The 23,219-nt window shown below is 47.7% G+C and overlaps 1 protein-coding gene across 1 annotated transcript in view; it reads right to left on the minus strand.

The window, feature by feature from the left end:
* The window catches only part of ryr2a (ryanodine receptor 2a (cardiac)), a 1,117,859-nt gene that overhangs the window by 554,272 nt on the left and 540,368 nt on the right, over positions 1-23,219 (minus strand). The window contains exons 12-15 of the mRNA XM_072511661.1: positions 19,813-19,934; positions 13,097-13,280; positions 12,676-12,811; positions 10,200-10,295 (exon numbers count right to left, since the gene is read on the minus strand). Of these exons, the coding sequence (XP_072367762.1) occupies positions 10,200-10,295; positions 12,676-12,811; positions 13,097-13,280; positions 19,813-19,934 (538 nt within the window). The remainder of the gene's footprint in view (positions 1-10,199; positions 10,296-12,675; positions 12,812-13,096; positions 13,281-19,812; positions 19,935-23,219) is intronic.

The raw sequence follows: 23,219 nt of genomic DNA on the forward strand, positions 1-23,219 counted from the left end.
TAAATTCTATGATTCTATGAATGCTCTGGCCTTCCCGCAGCGTGTTTCACCGCAGCGGGAGGCAGCCTGCCATTGGCCGGCGGAGGGACTTTCTGGCTCCCGCCGCTGCCAATGGAATTTCCCATTGAATCCACCTCAAGCCGCCGGGAAACCCAGGCGGGGGAGTGCCGGCGGCGGGTCTATTAGATCCCGCGGGCGTGACCAGATGGAAAACGTCATCCCATATCTCTCCTGAGTTAGGAAGCACCCAGCCTCAACTTGGGAACTTACCTTAATGGGATATCCAAAGTGAATATTTCACTAGCATGGAACTGAGCCCGACCTGTAAACATACAATGATACAATACAGAAGGAGACTATTCGGCCCACTCTCAGTCCACCCGTTCTTCACCCAGGCCCTTAATGTTTTCCCTTCTAGTAGTTATCCAATTCTCTTCCGAACATCTCAATTGAATCTGTTTTCACCAGTCTGTCAGGCACTGCTTCCCAGATCACAACAAATTCCCTCAAATTTAATCATCTTAAATCATCTTTTGCTACTGGAAACGGTTTCACTCTATTTACTCCTTCAAAACCTCACGATTTTGAACACCTCTTATCAAATTCCCTTTTCGCCTCTGCCCGAGGGTGGGAAAGCCCAGCTTCTCCAGCCCCTTTTCATAGCTGAAGTTCATCATTTCTCTTCCCGTTCTAGTAAACCCACCAGCTTGTGGGTTCAGGCTCGTAAATTTAATGACACAGATACAAACAAATGGCAAAACTTTTGCCTGTCCAATGCATTTTGCTTTGGGACATTTTGTGCCCGGATTTGCACAATGTGTTTCTGTTGCAGAGCACAGATGAACAGGACGGATTTGCTGTGAGTATTATTGAATTGAATTATTGACATGCACTTTCAACATAAATTGAGAATATAAGCCAAACACAAACACAGTGAACGGATGAATTTGTTTATGAAACCAAGATTAGGATCTTGCATGTCAAAAATGTTTATATTGCATTTCTCTCCACACAGAAAAAGACAGCTTTTTCGGTAAGATCTGTTTTCATCGCAAGGTAAATAGGCATGCTCAAGAAAAAAATGTGTTACACCACAGGGAGTCAAATTGCTTTAGTCTGACGTGCCTGGAAAGCATTAAACATGAGTCAACCACAGAGAATGATAATGCGTAAGGGGAAAGGGAGAAAAAAAATGCTTGACACACAGATAGAATCCTAATTAAGTATCCCCAATCCCTGATGAAACTTTCACTATCGCGTGCACAAACCCCATTAGTAACAAAAAGCTAACTCAGTTTATACCTAAATGCTTGACTGTATTTCAAGGTTAATAGCGCTAAACAGTTAAGCATTTTTTTTTGCTCGATTTCTCTCGCGTCCTCCCTAAATTGCAATTTAAAAAATGACAATCTCACTCTCATCTATGCCGTTCTTTAGTTGCTATGTTGTTCACCAAACCCCACCCCCCCCCCCCCCTCCGACAGATAACTGCACAACATTAGCAACATTCATTTGTCCTGATCATTCCTGTAGCTTGGGAAATAAACGAGCAACAAAATAAATAAACAAATATTAAACAGCAAAGAACAAGAGGTAGGCACCAATAGTATATCACAGGATAAAACCGCAGAACAGCTAATTTTTTAAAAATGTATTTTTTTACAAACATGTCTCAAAGTAGGTTACAGCCAATAAACCCCCGGAAACATACTTCCCAACAATCAACTATAGCTTGTACAGATCTTTCCCCTTTTTCACCCTCCCACACGACGAACAGCTCCTCAAACATGGTCACAAACATCCCCCACCTTTTCTTAAACTCCCCTGCTGAGCCCCTTAACTCATACTTTATCTTCTCCAACCGCAGGAAGTCGTACAGATCACCCAACCAAACTGCACCCCCAGTGGCGATACCGACCGCCACTCCAGCAAAATTTGCCGCCGTGCAATCAGAGAGGGGAAGGCCATGACATCAACCTTCTTCCTTTCCATGAGCTCCGGCTTCTCTGAAACCCCAAATATCGCCACCAAAGGGTCCACCTCCTTCTCCACTACCCTGGCGAAGACTGCGAACACTCCTGGCCAGAATCTTCCCAAATTTTCATTTTGTTCGTTCTCACCCTCACCCTTAGTGCACATACAGCAACCCCACCCATGCCACAAATCTCAGCCCAAACCCAAACCTTCCCAAAACCTCAAACAAGTACCGCCACTCCACCCGATCAAATGCCTTCTCTACATCCATGGACACCAACTCCTCCGGTACCAGAGCCCCCGACGGATTCATCACTACATTCAACAGCCGTCTTATATTACTTGCGAGCTGCCTGCCCTTCACGAAGCCTGTTTGATTTTCTGCAACCAACCCCGGGACATAGTCCTCCATCCTCCCTGCCGACAACTTAGCCAATACTTTCATCTCCGTGTTCAATAGTGATATGGATCTATATGACCCACATTCCACTGGGTCCTTCCCTTTTTGGGGGATTAGTGTGATTACTGCCTGCTTCATCGTCTCCGGCAACTCTCCCTGCTCCAATGCTTCATTAAACGCCCCCAACAGATGTGGTGTCAGGTCTGTCGCGAATTTCTGGTAAATCTCCGCCGACTACCCATCTGGCCCAGGGGCTTTCCCCAACTTCATACCCCTGATACTATCCAGCACCTCCCTCAGCCCCAGGCGCTCCTCCAACGCCTGCCTCTTTGCTTCCTCCACCTGGGGAAATTCCAGTTCATCCAGAAACCGCCCCATGTCCCCCTCCTCTCCCCCCGGGCCCGCCTCAAAAAGTCCCTGGGAGTACTACATAAATGCTTCATTTATCTTCCCTGGCTCCGACACCACATACCCAGCCCCAGTCCATATCTTCAATATTTCCCTGGACGCAGTCTGCTTCCACAGCCTTCTCCCCATACTCATATTGCACCCCTCTTGCCACAAAACAGCTTATATAACAACTTCATCACAGTAAAAGGTCCCCAAATGTTTCACAGGAGCATTATCAAACAAAACTTGCCACAAAGCCACACAAGGAGATTTTAAAGCAGGTGACCAAAAGACTGGACAGAGGACTAAGTTTAAAGGGCTATTTTATAGGAGGGAGATCAGGTGGAGAGGTTTATGGAAGGAATTCCAGAAATTCTGACCTCAGGCCACCAATGATGAAGTGATTAGAACAGAGATGTTAAGAGGCCAGATTAGAGGAGCGCAAATATCTTCGGATGGTGTGGGATCTTACCATATTTTTTTCAAAGTTCAGTTGTGGTGATAAAACTGGCGAGAATCTCGCTGACATCCACGGGGGTGGCGGGGGGGGGGGGGGAGACGACTCACCAAATATCTTTTTCCCACTTGATTCACTCCAAGCTCGTGGCGGTTTGTCTCAGATTCACTCGCTCTGGGAAAACGTAATCTCTAATCTGTGGGCACTCTTTTTAATTGCCTCCCCTGCGTTCCCCAAATCCAGTCGGGGGGAAGGAGGCAACAGATTATTCAGAGGGAGCCCTTACCAAATTCCTGGATGGTGTGGATCAGAGTTGTGGCAACCTCTACCACATTCTCGCAGGTGTCCATCAACCAAGGTCACCATCTTGGCCTGGGAGGCAGGAGCCACAACAGTATGTGCCAGCTCGCTACATAAGAGGAGGGGCCAACAGTGCTGAAAGAAGATGAATCACCTTCTTCGCCCAGCCAGGGTAAGCCTGTCCCTGATGCCTCCCGCTGCACCCCTTCACACACCCTTCACACCGCCATGGTGACCTCTCACTCAACCACCTCACCGATTCCCAACACTTCTCATGCCTCCCCATCCCCCCAGTGGATAATCTGCTCCTCACATCCCCACTCATACTCATATCCAGACTTCATCACCATCAGATCTGGCAGGACTCCCGCCTACACTCTCCCCATCTGTCTCATTGCAGGACAAACTAAAGCACCACCGGAGTGAGTGGTCACCTCTCTATTATGTGGAGTTGGGGTTCAATGCTTGGGGGCAATGCTTCCTCACACTTAAACGATTGGGTTAATAATAATTATTATTATAATAGTGGGAGGGTGCCATTCCGCCTTCCAGGTAGAGTCAACTCATTTTAGGTATTTGGGGGTGCAGGTGGCGTACCACTGGGCACAACTTCGTCAGCTTAATTTCACACACTTGGGGAGGGTGAAGGAGGAATTGGCGAAAAGGGACAGACTCCCTTTGTCTCTGGCAGGTCGGGTGCAGGCAGTAAAAATGAATATTTTGTCACGGTTTTTGTTTCTGTTCCAGTGTCTGCCGGTTTCTTTGCTAAAGTAATTCTTGAGGAGTGAACAGGCTGGTCTCATCATTTGTGTGGACAGGGAAGGTAGCGAAGATAAGGAAGGCGGTGCTCCAAGGGGGGTGGTAGTCGGGGGGCTTGACCCTTCCAAACTTGTTACACTATTACTGGGCAGCGAATGTGGGGAAGGTGCCGGGCTGGTGTAGGGAGACAGAGGCTTTATGGGTGCAGCTGGAGGCGGGTTCCTGTAAGGGGAAAGGCAGAAAAGTAAAGTCGTCCGCATTGGTTAATTGGGCTCACGGATTGTGGTGATACACCACTGTACTTCCCTAGCATTGTACATAGTTATATAATAGTTGTGTGTAACGTGGCCCTGTAATCCTGTGTATTGTACTGTAGCTCTGTAGAGGTTCGGTCACCTGTATGTAACCTGACCTGGCCACGGAGAGCTCCGCCTTGGCCACTCCCCCGGGAGTTAGGTATAAGACCCAGCTTCTGAGACCTGACCCATTTTGTCTGGGGTCGTCTGTGTCGGGTAAGCTGCCTATGTAGTGTATTAAAGCCTTGGTTAAAGTCTCACATGTCTTTGTGGTTCTTGATGCTTAGTGCATCAATTTAATACACTACAGTTATAATGGAGGCTGCTCTGAAACCCGACAAGCTCTCGCTCGACCCCCACGCTCCACGCGCGGATCACCTTTTCAACTGCTGGCTCCGGTGTTTCGAGGCCTACCTGGAAGCATCCTCCGCCTTCGCCAAAACGGACGCTGACCGACTCAACCTCCTGTGCTCACGGCTCGACTACGGGCTTTTCGACCTCATCACGGGAACAACGACCTACGCCGATGCCATCGTGAAGCTCAAAAGCCGGTATGCACAAACTGTTAATTCTATTTACGCCCGCCACCGCCTCGCCTCCCGGCACCAGCAGCTGGGTGAACCCCTATCCGTGTTCGTTCGGGACCTCCGTGCCCTCGCCCTCACCTGCAACGCACCAGCAGTTTTCACTGAGCAGAACACTGAGGCCCTGGCGCTCGATGCCTTTGTAGCCGGCATCGCTTCCGTCCCAATTCGCCAACACCTACTGGCACAAACTACCCTGACTCTGGACACGGCAGTCACTATGGCAGAGGCCCAACAGGCAGCCTATGACAATAATGCATCCTACACGCCTGCACAAACTTCCTATGCTCCTGTCCACGTTCCCTACGTGGCCGCTACCTCCCTGCCGCCCGCCCAGCAACAACCCCTGCAAGTCACGGCCCACCCAGCCACACCAGCAGTAAAAATAATGCCTGGGCCCCAGTGTTACTTTTGTGGCCAGGCAAAACACCCCAGGAAACGCTGCCCTGCTAGAGATGCTACCTGTTCAGCCTGTGGCAAGAAAGGCCATTTTGCAAACGTCTGCCGCTCCACTGCTGCCTCGGGGTCCAACACCGCGGCCTGCTACTCCTGGGTGCCGCCATCCTCCGTTCCCGGCTCGCTATTCGATACGTGTGACGCATGGGCGCTGCCATCTTTGATTATCCCCGGCCCGGCTTCCTTCACTTCCGGTCCGCCGTACGTCACTTCCGGTCCACCGCCGATCGTCACTTCCGGTCCTGCGCACCCGACCAAAATGCTGCAAACAACTGAGATGCAGCCAACGACAGCAACCTGGCCTCCAACAGCAGCCTACGACGCCTGGGCGCCGCGACCTTCTTCTGCAGGCCGCTCCCCGGATCCGGCACCCTTCTCCAACAGCTCCACCATCGCATCCATCGTCCTCGACCAGGACCGACTGCATCAGCTCGCCAGATCCACCATGGAGGTTCAGGTAAATTGTTTCACCGTTACCTGCCTCTTCGACAGCGGCAGCACGGAGAGCTTCCTCCACCCGGACACCGTGCGCCACTGCTCCCTCAAGGTACTACCCACGCGCAGGCATATTTCCATGGCCTCCAACTCCCAGTCGGCCGAGGTTTCGGGCTACTGCGTCGTCACCCTCTCAGTGAACGGCGCGGTGTTCCAGGATTTCAAATTCATGGTCCTCCCTCACCTCTGCGCCGCCGCGATCCTCGGCCTGGACTTCCAATGCCACCTGCGCAGCCTCACCTTGCGTTTTAACGGCCCCCTCCCCCCCCTCACGGTCTCCAACCCCCAGTTCTTCCCTGATCCCCCCCCCCGGGTCCCACCTGTAGTCTCTCCACGCTCAGGATCCCCCCCCCTTCAATGTTTGCTAATCTCACCCCCGACTGCAAGCCCGTGGCTACTAAAAGTCGGCGTTACAGTTTCGGGGACCGCCAATTCATTCGAGCGGAGATTAAGCGCCTTCTCTCGGAAAAGATCATTGCTCACAGCACCAGCCCCTGGCGAGCCCAAGTGTGGTAGTCAAGTCTAGCGAGAAACACCGCATGGTCATTGACTACAGTCAGACCATCAACCGGTACACGCTGCTTGATGCGTATCCCCTCCCCCGCATATCTGACATGGTCAACCGGATTGCACAGTACCGGGTGTTCTCCACCATAGACTTGAAATCCGCCTACCACCAGCTCCCTATCCGCCCGGAGGACCGTAACCTCACGGCCTTCGAGGCGGACGGCCGCCTCTACCACTTTCTTAGGGTACACTTTGGCGTCACCAATGGAGTCTCGGTCTTCCAACGGGAGATGGACCGAATGGTGGACCAGAACAGACTGCGGGCTACCTTCCCGTATCTGGACAACGTCACCAGCTACGGCCACAACCAGCAGGACCATGACATCAACCTCACTAAATTCCTCCAAACTGCCAAACGCCTCAATCTCACGTACAACGAGGCAAAATGTGTTTTCGGCACCACCCGCCTCGCCATACTCGGCTACGTGGTGGAGAACGGTGTCCTCGGCCCCGATCCCGACCGTCTGCACCCCCTTCTCGAACTCCCCATTCCTATCTGCCCCAAAGAACTGAGGCGATGCCTCGGGTTCTTTGCCTACTATGCCCAGTGGGTGCCCGAGTACGCTGACAAGGCCCGACCCCTCCTCCGTTCCCCCTCATTCCCCCTCCCGCCCGAGGCCTGCCAGGCCTTCCACATCCTAAAAACCGCTATCGCCAAAGCCGGCATGCATGCGGTAGACGAGTCTGCACCAGTCTAAGTCGAGAGCGATGCCTCCGACTTTGCCCTGGGTGCCACCCTCAACCAGACGGGCAGGCCCATCGCCTTCTTTTCCCGCACACTCCAAGGCCCCGAGATCCGCCACTCCTCTGTTGAGAAGGAGGCACAGGCCATAGTGGAAGCCGTCCGGCACTGGAGGCACTACCTGGCCGGAAAACCATTTACCCTCGTTACTGACCAACGATCAGTTGCGTTCATGTTCGACAACAAACAACGAGGTAAAATCAAAAATGATAAGATATTACGGTGGAGGATCGAACTCTCCACCTACAATTATAGTATCTTATACCGGCCAGGTAAGCTCAATGATCCTCCTGATGCCCTGTCCCGTAGTACTTGTGCCAACACACAGGATGACCGACTGCGGGCACTACATAATGACCTCTGTCACCCGGGCGTCAGGCGGTTCTACCACTACACCAAGGGCCACAACCTGCCCTTCTCAGTCGAGGAGGTCAAGGCCATGACTAGGGACTGCCAAGTCTGTGCGGAGTGCAAGCCGCAATTCTACAATCCAGACAAGGCGCACCTAATCAAGGCTACCCGCCCCTTTGAACGTCTCAGCATTGACTTCAAAGGGCCCCTCCCCACCCACAACCGCAACACGTACTTCCTCAATGTCATCGACGAGTACTCGCAGTTCCCCTTCGCCATTCCCTGCCCCGACACAACCTCCGCCACCATCATCAAAGCGTTGCACGACCTCTTCATGCTGTTCGGTTATCCCAATTACATTCACAGTGACCGGGGCTCCTCCTTCATGAGTGAGGAGCTGCGTCGGTACCTGCTCGCCAGGGGCGTTGCCTCGAGCAGGACGACCAGTTACAACCCCCGGGGGAACGGACAGGTGGAGAGGGAGAACGCGACAGTTTGGAAGGCCGTGCTGCTAGCCCTCAAGTCCAAAGGCCTACCAGTCTCCAGTTGGCAGGAGGCCCTCCCTGCCGCACTCCACTCCATCCGGTCCCTTTTGTGTACTGCAACGAATGATACCCCTCATGAGCGGATGTTTCTCTTCTCCAGATCGGCATCCGTGACATCGCTTCCGTCCTGGCTCCTGTCCCCGGGAGACGTCCTGCTCCGCAAGCACGTGCGGACCTCTAAGGCGGAGCCCCGGTGGAGAGTCCGTCTCCTCCACGCCAACCCACAGTACGCGTACATAGCGTTCCCCGACGGGCGTGAGGAGACCGTCACCATCAAGGACCTGGCCCCCTCTGGGGCCCCTGCCGACCCCGCCCCGCAACCTCCACCCCGCTCCCTCTCTGCTCCCGTCGATCCCTCGGCCTGTTACTACTCCGTGCCAGCCGCTGTCATCCCGCAGTTTCGCCTCGAGCCAGCCGAAGCGGTGGGGGACGTCATGCCGCCTCGTGACCCAGCACCACCGACCGCACGGATACCGCCGGACACTACCTCAGCGCCGCAGCTCCGACGTTCAAAGGGATCGACCAAACCCATCGTTCATCTCGACCTCTGACGACACGGAACCTCCTGATGGACTCTGTTCGTTACTCCCTGTTTGTTCACGGTGTTTGCTACTCCATATTTTCACCCCGGACTTCCTTCTAAACAAGGGGTGAATGTGGTGATACACCACTGTACTTCCCTAGCATTGTACATAGTTATATAATAGTTGTGTGTAACGTGGCCCTGTAATCCTGTGTATTGGACTGTGTATTGTACTGTAGCTCTGTAGAGGTTCGGTCACCTGTATGTAACCTGACCTGGCCACGGAGAGCTCCGCCTTATCCACTCCCCCGGGAGTTAGGTATAAGATCCAGCTTCTGAGACCTGACCCATTTTGTCTGGGGTCGTCTGTGTCGGGTAAGCTTCCTATGTAGTGTATTAAAGCCTTGGTTAAAGTCTCACATGTCTTTGTGATTCTTGACGCTTAGTGCATCATGGATGGAACTAAGGAGCTCATTGAGAGCTTGCTTGCCAACATCTGTGATTTTTGGTGGTGCAGAAGAATCCAGGCAGCCATTGGGAGCTGTGTAAAACTGAAACGTTCCAGCCAGTTGATAACTGGGTGAGGAATGTTAGAAAAGGTTTGCGTGATAATAAAAAGCGGAAATTCTGACAATGATTTATTGCACAGCAATTAAATATAACAGCATTCACATTTCCTAACCCAGTCTCGGATTCCAGCTCTCCATATGCCCTGATGTATTTGAAGGTGCAACTTCATTCTGGCCATTGAGTCCGGGTGCCGGATGAATCCGGCGGACATATATTTAAATGACCATATGACTCATTTAAATATGCCGATCTGGATCAGGCTTAGCGAGGACGAGATCCGGATCTCAATGTCAGGCGAGGTTCCCTTAAACCTCGCAAGACATTTCGAGCGTTGCAATCTCTCGTGAGATTCAACGGCCTCGTCCCGACACCAAGTCGGGCGGGACGAGCTGAATCGCGCCCAACATTTCAGGCACTTGGAACCATTTTGGGGTATTATTCAGATTGGTTTACGTTTTAAGGATCATGGCATTCTTTTGCATATTACACCAACTCTGCCTGCTAATTGCAAGCTCTTGCCCCGCAGCAAGATAATTGACTACATTTTTCCTAATGCACATAACCTGAATGAAATATGTAAGTTTGCTTGTTGTTTTCTTACCTGCAAATGCCCCTTCAAGAAAGCACTGACAAAATACAGGAGGAGGAGGAATCTGATTCAGAACTGAAATCAAATTCAACTCAAATTCCAGTACTGTGTTTTCAATGTATATTTCACTTTTAAACTGTAAAACAAGTTGCTGATCCCCCTTCAAATGATAATTGGAAGCTGTAAAGGATTCGTACGTACCAGAAGAAGCTTCTAATCGCTCCAGTCTGCTAATCAGCCAGTCTAAGGAACCTGAAAATTGGGCACAGTTTTTGCGATTTCCTCTGATCAGGGCGGCTGAAGACAGACAAGATTAAATTTTACTTTGGTGCCTTTTCAACTTTCAAAACAAGCACGTGCGCTCCGAAGAATGATTTTAACCATTTTTAATTCCAGTACAGTGGCATTTCAGCTTTTATTATCCTTTCACTGCCGAATATTGGAGAATGCTCTCCAAAATCAAATTTGGTCATGTTGTGTATCTGGTACACTTCTGAAATGGCATCATTCAGATTATCTATGAACAATGCTGACTACGTTTTACACCAATAATAATCATGTTAGATCGCATGTGCTGTACTAATATAGAATTCTATTAAAACAAGCTCTGAAGCGTAAGGATATGTGATAAATCTGAAATGGTGTGCGTTCCTGGTGGACATGCTTGGGGCACGGTTAAAATGCAATTCAGTTTCAGTTAAGCACAATCAAAATGTGAAGCGGGAAAGCTTTATAATTCAGTGAGAAAATTACTCAATGCAATATTACCACATTCATTTGGTTGCAATTCTATTTCAAAGATGGTTTCTAATGGTGACGAAGAATTTGTGTTGCAGACATTCTTTATTTTTACTTTATGTAATCCTGTTTGGAATACATTAAGAATCCACAGGCTACATGCCTCTGAACTACTGACTGTTCACTGACGATTGTTGAATATCCTATTGATGCAGTTTGCCATAAGGTCCTTGAGCACCACAGAAAGCAGTGTGATAATATTTATTTTAATGTAATGTTTTTTTGTTGCACAATATTATTAAATGAGTTGCTCATGTTAAGGAATGGGTTAAGAGGCATTCCAATTAGATGTCTCATTGATGTTAAGTATCCAATAATTGACACTGATATGTAAAGAGGTTGCAGGTGGCTCTTGTGGCATGTGATGTGGTGATAGAGTTTCGTATAGAGCGTATTCAAGGAAAATAAAGGTGTTTGTGAAAAGGAGCAGAATCCTTGACTGTTTACACAACAGCAGCCAGGGGCTAACAGCTCATACACCTTTGATATGACAGATAATCATCACAAGGAAAACATTATGGGGAGGATTTTTCCGGCTGCTCTTGCCAGCGGGATCTTCCAGTCCCGACGACGATGAACCCCCGCCAGAGGTTGTCCAGTGGCAGGGGGTGGATTCAATGGAAAATCGAATTGACAGCGGCGGGGCCAGAAGATTCGTCTCCCGACCAACGGTGAGCCGCATCCTGCCGCCGAGAAACACACCACGGGGAGGTGCAGAAAATCCCCCACTTTGTTTCTGTCACTAATATTGCATCAACCAGCGATTCACACTGATCAAACGGTAAGTGACTAAAAGCAGACAGATTTGGGACTCTAGGGGTGCTTTGCTTGGTGCGCAACTGCAGACTGATGACACTTAGGGCAGAACGTTTATAGCAATACTACATATATATTTCATTTATATATATATATTTATATATATATACACACACACACATGTATATAGAAGTATTATATATACTTATTATATACAGGTTGAAACTCCCTTATCTGAAATGCTTGGGGCAGAGTGTGTATCGGATTTTGGAATTTTTTGGGTTTCGAACTATACTGCGCATATGCGCCATGCGTTGGGAGCTGCACATGTGCGGTACGCATTGGGAACTGTGCATGTGAGGAACGCCGGGAACTGCGCACATGCGGGGAGCGTTGGGAACTACGTATGTGCAGCACACTTTGGGCACTGCACATGTGCATAACATTGGGAACTGCGTATGTGTGGCATGCATTGGAAGCTTTGCATCACCCAGGAGCCTTGTGGTATTTCCCACTCGTGACATCACGCCGGCGCTCGAAAAAGTGCGGATCTCGGAATTTTTCGTTTTTCGGAATTTCGGATAAGGGATGCTCAGCCTGCTGTATGTAATACTCAAAATTAAACAGGAAACAAGGACAAGTTCCATCTCAGTCCAAACAGAATCATAGGCTGGGATTTTCCCACTGCAGGGGATGCAGGTTAGCCACGGGTCCGCTGATGTTCGGCAGGGACAGGATGAACCCAGCGGTCGATGGGGTTAGAAAATCCCACAGATACTAACACACAGCAGCCTGTTACACTAAACCCACCATCTATGGCTATACCCATCTTCATACCAGCCAGCTATTAATCCTATGTGGTGGGAGCATTTTACAGAATCCCATGACCCATACAATAACAGGGCCAGCCACGTCCGCCAGGTGGAAGTATTTCACTGACTTCAAGTCCAACCCTTCGGCCAGCTCAGCCTCTTTAGCTTTGAAAGCATTCAGGGTTCACCATTCATTGGATTGTTATTTGAAATATCAGTGTAAATTATCGGGCTAAAATAGCTGTATGTGAATCTACTGCAATATAAATATAACAATTATATATCAGGAAAAATCAAAATATACACCTTACCAAGTAGTTCATACAGTGAGTTTAGAATTGCTCTCCAAGATTCTCCTGCTTCCTTTCCGGCTACATCTGTAAAATGGGCTGCACTACTATACACATTGAGATGATCAATGCACTCAAGAACCAGGTTAATCATTCCCTGCAATTGAATGTATGAAGATAAATTTTCAGATCACTTTATATCTAATTTTCAAGCATTTTTTTCTGCATGGGTTTAACTTGTTCTGCACCATTAATAAATCGGCTTATTTCTGCTTTGGCATTATTACCATGAAAGGCATCTGAAAGGTTCTTGAAACAAATGGGAATAGGCCAAATATTGTACACTCAATTTATTGCTCTTAAATTATTAACAGCTGCAGACTTGATCCATCAGTGAAGAATAGTAATGAGAGTTTAGTATCTCTAAGGGTCAGCTGCTTACCTCTTCCTGGAAGAGATTTTGTCTGTTCTTCAGTGCCCTCAATCTGTTCTGTTTCTCTTCATGTTCCAGATGTTCATCAGGCGGCTGAAAATAGCCAATCAGATCCCGCAAGCTGAGGATGACCGACTCAATGGGCAAATCAACGGCTGTGGATTTCCCTTTCTTATTGAGAGTATCAAGGCCCCTGAAAATGCAATCAAATATTATCCACAAATAGCAGACTGTAAATGGTCAAGCATCTCTCTGACTATCTTACCATCCTTCCAATAAATTTACTGACAAAACAATTTGTCAAATTGAAAAATCACGAGGTAGAAATTCTGTTCCTTAGTGGTGTAGAATTGTGGCCAGACAGAAGCTTTCAACAAGACAGAAGTTTCCAACTTGTGCACAAATTTGTAAGACATTTTAATGAGGAGTGGAAGCCAGGTGATTCTTTTGCCCATCCCCCGTTTTTGCGACAGCAGTTTGGGAGCATGTTAGGAGTGTCAACAGGGCCAGATGTCATTGGCATAAGACGATGGGAGTAGTAATGATAGTGCGGAAGACTAAGGCAGGTGTTAATAGCGGCAAAAATTTCAGACAGCAGAACGTGTCAATAGCAGAACAAGAGTTAGCACTTTCTGAAAGCAGAAAATGCAAACAAGTTACAGACTGGCTCTTGGGTGGGAAGGAGAGGCGGGGGCAGGAAAAAAAAATCAAAATGGAGGATCAGATGTCATGGGCTAAAGTTGTTAAACTCAAAAGTGTTGATCCTTATTCTATTATTAATATTAGTCCTTCTCACTATCTTTACCACTCCCCTTGTCTTATGTCCATGGCATCTTTGTCATTTAATCTCTCCCGAGCTCCAACCTATCACTGACCTTTTATTTTGCTCCATCTGCTCCACTCCCTCTCTTCTACAGCATAAAGCCCAACACATTTCTACCCCTCTTCAGCTCTGAAGAAGAGTCGTGTAGGCTCGAAGCTTTAACTCTCCACAGATGCTGCCAGGCCTGCTGAGTTTTTCTGTGTTAATTTCCTGTCTTTACTTCAGAATTCCAGCATCAGCAGTATTTTGGTTGTATTTTGAAATTATGATGAACCTTTATAAAACACTGTTTTGGCCTCAACTGGCGAATTGTGTCCAGTTTTGGGCACCATACTTTCCGGAAGAGGGTAGAGGCATTGGACAGAGTTCCGAAAAGATTCAGGAGAATGGCGGTGGGGACGAGAGACTTTAGTTCCATGGATCGATTATAGAAGCTGAGACTGTTCTCTTTGGAGAAGAGTAGGTTGAGAGAGAATTTGATAGAGATGTTGTAAATCATGAGGGGTCCATACAGAGTAAAATAAGTAAGTAAGTCACCATAGTCCCAGATGATCATAAGCTGCGTTCCCTTTTGAGGGAGAGAGCTGACTGGTGGTGATTTAACCTGAGCATGACCACACCTCAGGCAAAGTGCAAGGCTGCATCAGTGTTCACCAAAGAAAAGGACTTTGTGGAAGATGATTCTTGGGCAGGGTATGTGGACAGTCTGGATCATGTTAACATTGGAAAGGAGGAGGCGCGTCTTTTAAAAGATATTAAGGTAGATATGTCTCTTAGGCCAGATGGGATTTATCCCAGAATATTGATGGAAGCAAGGGAGGGAATTGCTGGGGCTTTGACTGACAACTTTGTATCCTCATTTGGCTACAGGTGAGATCCCAGAGGACTGAATAGCTAATGTGGCACCGCTGTTTAAGAAAGTTAGCAGGGATAATCCTGGAAACTATAGGCCGGTGAGCCTCACGTCGGTGGTAGGTAAATTATTGGAGAGAATTCTCAGGATCAGGATTTATACCCATTTGGAAACAAATGGACTCATAAGCAATAGACAGCATGGTTTTGTGAAGGGGAGGTCATGCCTCACTAACTTGATCGATTTTTTTGAGGAGGTGACAAAGATGATTGATGAGGGGAGGGCGGTGGATGTTGTTTACATGGACTTCAGTAAAGCCTTTGACAAGGGCCTCATGGCAGACTGGTGCAAAAGGTGAAGTCATATGGGATCAGAGGTGAGGTGGTAAGATGGCTCAGAACTGGCTTGGTCACAGAAGGCAAAGGGTAGCAGTAGAAGGGTGTTTTTCTGAATGGAGGGTTGTGACTAGTGGTGTTCCACAGGGATCTGTGCTGAGGCCTCTGTTGTTTGTGGTGTACATAAACGATTTGGAGGAAAATATAGCTGGTCTGATTAGTAAGTTCACGAATTACACCAAGGTTGGTGGAGTGGCAGATAGTGTTGAGGATTGTCAGAAGATACAGCAGGACATAGATAGGTTGGAGACTTGGGCAGAGAAATGGCAAATGTAGTTTAATCCGGACAAATGTGAGGGAATGCATTTTGGTAGGTCTAACATAGAGGGGAAATTTACTGTAAATGGCAAAACTCTCAGAAGTATAGAAAGTCAGAGAGATCTGGGCATACAGGTCCACAGATCTTTGAAGGTGTCAAGAAAGCATACGGAATGCTTGCGTTCAATGGACAGGGCATCGAGTATAAAAACTGGAAGATCATGCTACAGTTGAATAGAACCTTGGTAAGGCCGCACTTGGAATATTGCGCACAAACTTGGTCGCCACACTACTTGAAGGATGTGGAGGCTTTGGAGAGGGTGTGGAGGAGGTTTACCAGGATGTTGCCTGTCTGGAGGGTGTTAGCTATGTGGAGAGACTGAATAGACTCGGTCTGTTTTCATTAGAAAGACGGAGGTTGAGGGGTGACCTGTTAGAAGTCTACAAAATTAGGGGCATGGATAGAGTGGATGGGCAGGCACTCTTTCCCAACGTGGAGGGGTAAGTCACTAGGCATAGGTTTAAGGTCCATTGGGCAAAGTTTAGAGGAGACGTGTGTGGCAGGTTTTTTACGCAGCAGGTGGTGAGTGCCTGGAACGCGTTGCCTGGGGAGGTTATGGAAGCAGATACATTAACGGCGTTCAAAAGGCATCTTGACAAACACATGGATAGGATGGGTATAGAGGGATAAGGCACAAGGAAGTGCTGAGGGTTTGGCAAAGGTTGGTATCATGACCGGTACAGGCTTGGAGGACCGAAGGGCATGTTCCTGTGCTGTATTGTTCTTTGTTCTTATTACTGAGACTAACTTTGTATTCCAGATTTATGAATTGAATTTAAATTTCACCGGTTGTTGCGGTGGGATTTGAACCCATGTCTCCAGAGCATTAACCTGGGCCTCTAGATCACTAGTCCAGTGACATAACACGACGCCGCCATCTCCCCCATCTCTCCTGAAGACATACGGGAGGAGGTTTGACCAGAAGCTGAAGTGAATCCTGATGGTGAGAGCATTATGAGGGCTTTTGAATTGGAGGCACCAACTGTCATGATCTGCAGGCATGCAGATAATGATATACAGACAGGCAGCTAATGAACACAGAGAACAGGACATGACCAATGAGCAGGCAGGACACTCAGGGGTGGTATCTCACTATAAAAGGCACGAGGCACTCACACTCCGCCTCTTTCCACTGATGAACATCTACAGAGTGAGTCAGGGTGTATGCACAGTATCACACCTCCAGCACGTGGCTAAGAGCTAGTCTGGTTCAGTCAGACAGAGTAACCACAGTTAGGTTAGCAAAGAGTCGAACTCATAGAGAACTGTGCTAACTGTGCTACTGGTTCAATAAATCAGATTGAACTAACTTCAAGGTCTGGAGTGTCTTTTTGTTAAAGCTGCATCCAGTTGCAGCCTGTGTTATCCCAGAGTACATAACACATCACCAACAACATGCAGAGAGAAGGGAGACCAGTGAGGCTAACAGCCATTAAGAAACTGTCCTGCAGATTATGAGGTTGGTGCAATGGAAAAACTGAGATAGAGGGCGGAATTTACCGGCTGTTCACGTCAGTGGAAAATTCTGGTCCTTCGCCGGCACACGGGTTTCCTGGCAACAAGGGGGGCTGTCAACGGGAAATGCCATTGACAACAGCGGGACTGGTAGATCGGCCGAAAAACACGAGGCGGGCTGGTGGGAAAATCCCGCTCAGAGAGTTTACAGTTCTAACCCCAGCACATGGATAAAACACTGCCTTCATTTCCTTTCCTCCCTCTATCCAGTCACTCATTCAATTCATGAAGCACAAGGCCCCAGCAACGTAAGCGCCCTGAACAGACGTTGTGACTGAGTCTCTTTAGATATGCATTCCCACTCGGCAAGTAATTAGAAGTACAGGGTTGTACCTTCACTCAGGGACGTGTGAAAGCAAATCACATTGAATTTTTTTGTATCACACACTGTATAAGGGTTAATAAAGGTCAGGATGATTGACACTACAATGTATCCTGGCAGTTTGTTAGTATAACGCAGATTATGGTAACTGAAGAGAAAAATGTTTATGGATTGATGGTACTAATGATTTATTTGGTAACCCACATTTGTTGTGCTTTGGGAATTTAAAACCCATAACTAAATGTGGCATCTACTACAATCTGCCCCAATGACAACATGCTTATGACTCTTTAAGTGGCCGATTGTGAGCAGACAAGTCCTTTATCTCCGGCTATAGCTGGTTGTCACTGCATGCCATCCCTGTCTGCTTCATTGCAAGACCCGATTGTAAAACAAGGGTGTGTAAGACACAGCAGGAAAATAATAATTTTGGACGCCAGGTTCCTCTTCCAATTCTGCTCGAAGGTTTCCTCTTCCAAATTCATTGAGAGGAGTGATGATATCAGAATTTCCATTGGTCCTATTGAGGGAGAACTCAACTACCCCCCAGTTACCCCAATAACTCTGAAAAACAGCATCTGAGTAGACCTTTAAAAGAATGTTAATAACTTGAAACCATGAAATAAATAATGAAAGCACAACTACTTCATACATTATCAACATTTGAGACTGGTAAGCCATCAATCTTTAGTTTAGCTGTGTACTGAGCCGCAGTAGTGATGTTGTGATGCTGAGACTGTGTTATTCAGAAATGATCTCATGAACATTTTATTTACGGCCTTAATAAGTGCAATGCATGCCTAGTCAACAGGCCTTCAGCGGCATGATGGACACTTTCTCCTCGAAACACAACAGATATGCAGAAAATTAAAGACCACAGTGCCTTTTAATACAAGTGTCAGGGCACATCGATGCTCCACAATGGCAGCCTTTGAACTACAATGATGGGAGAGGCCTTAATAAACAGGTTGAGGACAGGCCAAAGTCCCAGTGCAGCCAGCCATTCCTGCTGGTGTCCCAGTGCAAACCTCCGATGCACTTGAGGAGAAATAAACAATGCTGCACATTACCGTGGCGGATTAATCACTTTAAACTCAGCAAATGGGGAAGGAGGCTATCGCTTGGCTTCAGGGATTTATATTGACTAAATTAAAATAAAAAATGCTGCAGATGCCAAGCAACATACTATTGCGCCCTATATATGCTTGGGTTTACAGTTGCTCACAATAACACACAAATCACAAATGCTTAATGCATTGATATTTCATGAATCCCTACAGTATGGAAGGGGGCCATTCATCCCATCGGGTCTGCACTGACCCTCTGGAAGAGGACCGTACCTAAGCCCGCTCTTCCGCCATATCCCTGTAACCCCATATAACCTTTGGATACTAAGGGGCAATTTAGCATGGCCAATCCACCTAACCCGCACATCTTTAGACTGTGGGAGGAAACCCACGCAGTCACAGGGAGAAAGTATAAAATTCACACAGTCACCCAAGGTCGAAATTGAACCTGGGTCCCTGGCGCTGTGATGCTGCAGTGCTAACCACTGTGCCACAAGACCTATAGGTCAGACCAATTACCCCCCCCCCCCGTGAGACTTATAGAATACGAATGTCCCCGCTGAGGGACGGGGGCCCACCAGCAGAGTAATGGACTCCAGCATAAAGGTTGGGAACCAAGTATGAGTAGCCCCAGTTGGAATCTGGAGTGTACTGTCTTTATAAATTACTTTGTAATAAAATAAGTTTCTCTACGCCTCTCGTTTTGGACCCCTCTGTGGCCACTAACAATATGATAATGCTATTTGCTATTTTAACAGAGGGGTTAAGCTGTCTTAAATAAATTGATTAATGTTTGCCTTCAAATAGCATACAGAGATCTGTTATGTAAAAGCGACACTCATATGCAAGTATCAGAAATACCTATTTCTATGCTTAAAAATCAGGCATGATGTTTTTACTGAATGTTAATTTTCTTACCAGTGTGGAAAACCTCAAGTCAAATGTTCCCAGCTTCAGGATCTGTAATAATGCCATCAATAAAGGCCCAATATTCTGCATTGACTCCACTCATAACAGGGGCTGAGATTTGAAAAGTGGCCCGAGAGATGCTCTTGAGTTGTGGGACTACCCTAGTCCATATTTTATAAGAATAATAATCTTTATTATTGTCACCAGTAGGCTCACATTAACACGGCAATGAAGTGAAAATCCCCGAGTCGCCACATTCCGGCGCCTGTTCGGGTACACAGAGGGAGAATTCAGAATGTCCAATTCACCTGACAGCGGGTCTTTCAGGACTTGCGGGAGGAAACCGGAGCACCCCAGAGGAAACCCACGCAGACAGGGGGGGAATGTGCAGACTCCGCACAGACAGTGACCCAAGCCAGGAATCGAACCCAGGTCTCTGAAGCAACAGTGCTAACCACTGTGCTACCGTGCACCACCATAAGTTTTTTTAAAGAACTAACTAGTGCTCAAAAGAAAGCGTACCCAATAAATCTGTTGAAGAGAAAAACGGTGCTGCGTATAACCCGTGCTGTCCTTGATTCTTCATGTTGAGAACGTGAGAGAGTCAAGCCATCATCCATATGACCTTCATGATGCATTATGGCCTGAAAGAGAAAGGAAAAGGGGCAAGTATTATTTATTCAGTCAGATCCCAAGACCTTTTTTTGCACTTGGTGTCTTCGCTTTTCTCTCTAATAAAGTAAACTTGAAGCCTTTGATGTTCAAAGCTAGCCAGCTGTATGGGATGGACCTCACCTCTGAAGGTCCTACCTACCTCTTTGTGGGTGCAGACCTACAACACAAATGGACCACCACTCCAATAAATGAGTCATTCACATTTTCACGAGCCGGAAAATGACTAATGTGGGAAATGGTAAAATGCCACACTGATCTAGTAGGGGTTTCTTCCAAAATGTAAATTTGGAATTGAGGTACAATGTTTGGGAAGGTGCTTTGCTCTGTATTTAAGCATGTTAATCTAACTTCAAAGTATTTAATATTCCCAATGGATTCCTGGAATTTAATGCCCTCTTCCCAGGCAGGTTTAGTGGTGCAAGGGGCAGCAAAGCAGACAGGAGGCTGCCACCGTCCTGATTAAGTGCATGATGGGAAGAATCAAGGACAGCCTTCCCGCTCTGCAATTAACACCCACTTAAAGGCCTACTCCCATTCGCCAGCATTGGGAGAGGGACTCACATCGCATGAAGACCGAAAAGCAAATCCTGTTGGGGTTGTTTGGGGGCTTCCAGGGGGCAATCCCTTGTTCAAAGGCACTCAATGCCTAACCATGGGACCTGGCATCGTAAATGGTGCACGGGGGGGGGGGGGGGGGGCAGAGGCAACTGAACACACAGTGCTGGTCCATGTTGCTGAAACAGTATTCCTCCCCCCCACCCCTAGCCAAATGACCACCGCCCCATGATCCCCTCTCTCACCATCACTCACTTGTGGCCTGAATTCCTCGGTGAGCCTGGGCTTCAGGTGGGCACGTTACCGGAAGCAGCCACCAGTTTCCCACTGGCGCACTGTCATGAGATGAAGAACTGCTGGCTTCTGATTTGGCCGGCAGCTCTCAACAGACAGGATTTCCACAGTGAAAGTCTGACGCGGCCCTGTTATGTTTCTGATTGATGCTGAATTTGTCAGGTCAACCCAAAAAGAGGTGGTGCAGGGCTCTTACTGGCTCTCCAGCCAGTAGGCGAGATCCTTGTCACCTACATTAAGTTCTACCAGGTGTCTAAACTATACAGAGAACTTCAGACATTAAGTCATGTCATAAAAATCCAGGCCGAATACAACATAGAACAGTACAGCACAGTACAGGCCCTTCAGCCCACGATGTTGTGCCGACCATTTATCCTAATCTAAGATCAACCTAACCTACACCCCTTCAATTTACTGCTGTCCATGTACCTGTCTAAGAGTCACTTAAATGTCCCTAATGGCTCTGACTCCACCACCTCTGCTGGCAGTGCATTCCTCACACCCACCACTCTCTGTGTAAAGAACTGACCTCTGACATCTCCCTTATACCGTCTTCCAATCACCTTAAAATGATGTCCCCTCGTGACAGTCATTTCCGCCCTGGGGAAAAGTCTCTGGCTATCCACTCTATCCATGCGTCTTATCATCTTGTACACCTCTATCAAGTCACCTCTCTTCCTTCTTAGCTCCAGTGAGAAAAGCTCGAGCTCCCTCAACCTTTCTTCATAAGACATGCCCTCCAGTCCAGGCAGCATCCTGGTAAATCTCCTCTGTACCCTCTCCAAAGCATCCACATCCTTCCTACAATGAGGCGACCAGAACTAGACACAATATTCCAGTGGTCTAACTCGAGTTTTATAAAACTGCAGCAAAACCTCACGGCTCTTAAACTCAATCCCCCTGTTAATGAAAGCCAACACACCATACATCTTCTTAACAACCCTATCAACCTGGGTGGCAACTTTGAGGGATCTATATACTTGGACCCCAAGATCCCTCTGTTCCTCCACACTTCCAAGAATCCTGCCTTTAACTCTGTATTCAGCATTCAAATTCGACCTTCCAAAATGAATCACTTCACATTTATCAAGGTTGAACTCCATCTGCCACTTCTCAGCCCAGCTCTGCATCCTGTCAATGTCCTGTTGTAACCTGCAACAACCCTCAACACTATCTACAACTCCACCAACCTTTGTGTCATCGGCAAACTTACTAACCCACACTTCCACTTCCTCATCCAAGTCATTTGTAAAAACCACAAAGAGCAGAGGTCCCAGAACAGATCCTTGCGGGACACCACTGGTCACCAACCTCCAGGCGGAATACTTTCCATCCACTACCACTCGCTGCTTCTTTCGGCCAGCCAATTCTGTATCCAGACAGCCAAATTTCCCTGTATCCCATGCCGCCTAACTTTCTGAATGAGCCTACCATGGGAAACCTTATCAAATGCCTTACTGAAACCCATGCACACCACACCCACTGCCCGAGCTTCATGAATGTCTCTCGTCATATCCTCAAAGAATTCAATGAGGCTTGTGAGGCATGACCTGCCCCTCACAAAACCATGCTGACTATCTTTAATCAAACTATGTTTTTCTAAATAATCATAAATCCTATCTCTCAGAATCCTTTCCAATATTTTGCTCACCACAGACGTAAGACTGATGGGTCTGTGATTCCCAGGGATTTCCCTATTCCCTTTCTTGAACAGGGGAACAACATTCGCCTCCCTCCAATCATCCGGAACTACTCCAGTGGAGAGTGATAACGCAAAGATCATCACCAACGGCGCAGCAATCTCCTCCCTCGCTTCCCGTAGTAACCTTGGGTATATCCCGTCAGGCCCAGGGGACTTATCTATCCTGATGCTTTTCAAAATTTCCAGCACATCCTCCTTCTTAATATCAACCTGTTCAAGTCTATTAACCTGGTTCACACTGTTCTCATGGGCAACCCATGCATTGAACAAATATACCAATTAAATTAGTCATTATTTATCAATATTCTCCAATGAATACTGAAGCAAAGTATTCATTTAGGGCCTCCCCCATCTCCTCAGGCTCTCGGCACAAGTTCCCTCCACTATCCCTGATCGGCCCTACTCTCACTCTGATCATCCCCTTATTTCTCACATAAGTGTAGAACGCCTTGGGGTTTTCCCTAATCCTTCCCGCCAGGGCTTTTTCATGCCCCCTTCTAGCCCTCCTCAGTCCATTTTTGAGTTCCTTCCTGGCTACCTTATAACCCTCTAGAGCCAAGTCAGATCCTTGCTTCCTCAACCTTACGTAAGCTTCCTTCTTCCTCTTGACTAGAAGCTCCAATTCTCTTGTCATCCAAAGCTCCTTCACCTTACCATTCCTTCCTCGTCTCAGTGGGACAAAACAATTCAGCACTCGCAGCAA

Source organism: Scyliorhinus torazame, chromosome 1 (assembly GCF_047496885.1).
Source record: "Scyliorhinus torazame isolate Kashiwa2021f chromosome 1, sScyTor2.1, whole genome shotgun sequence".
In the NCBI taxonomy this organism is placed as follows: domain Eukaryota; kingdom Metazoa; phylum Chordata; class Chondrichthyes; order Carcharhiniformes; family Scyliorhinidae; genus Scyliorhinus; species Scyliorhinus torazame.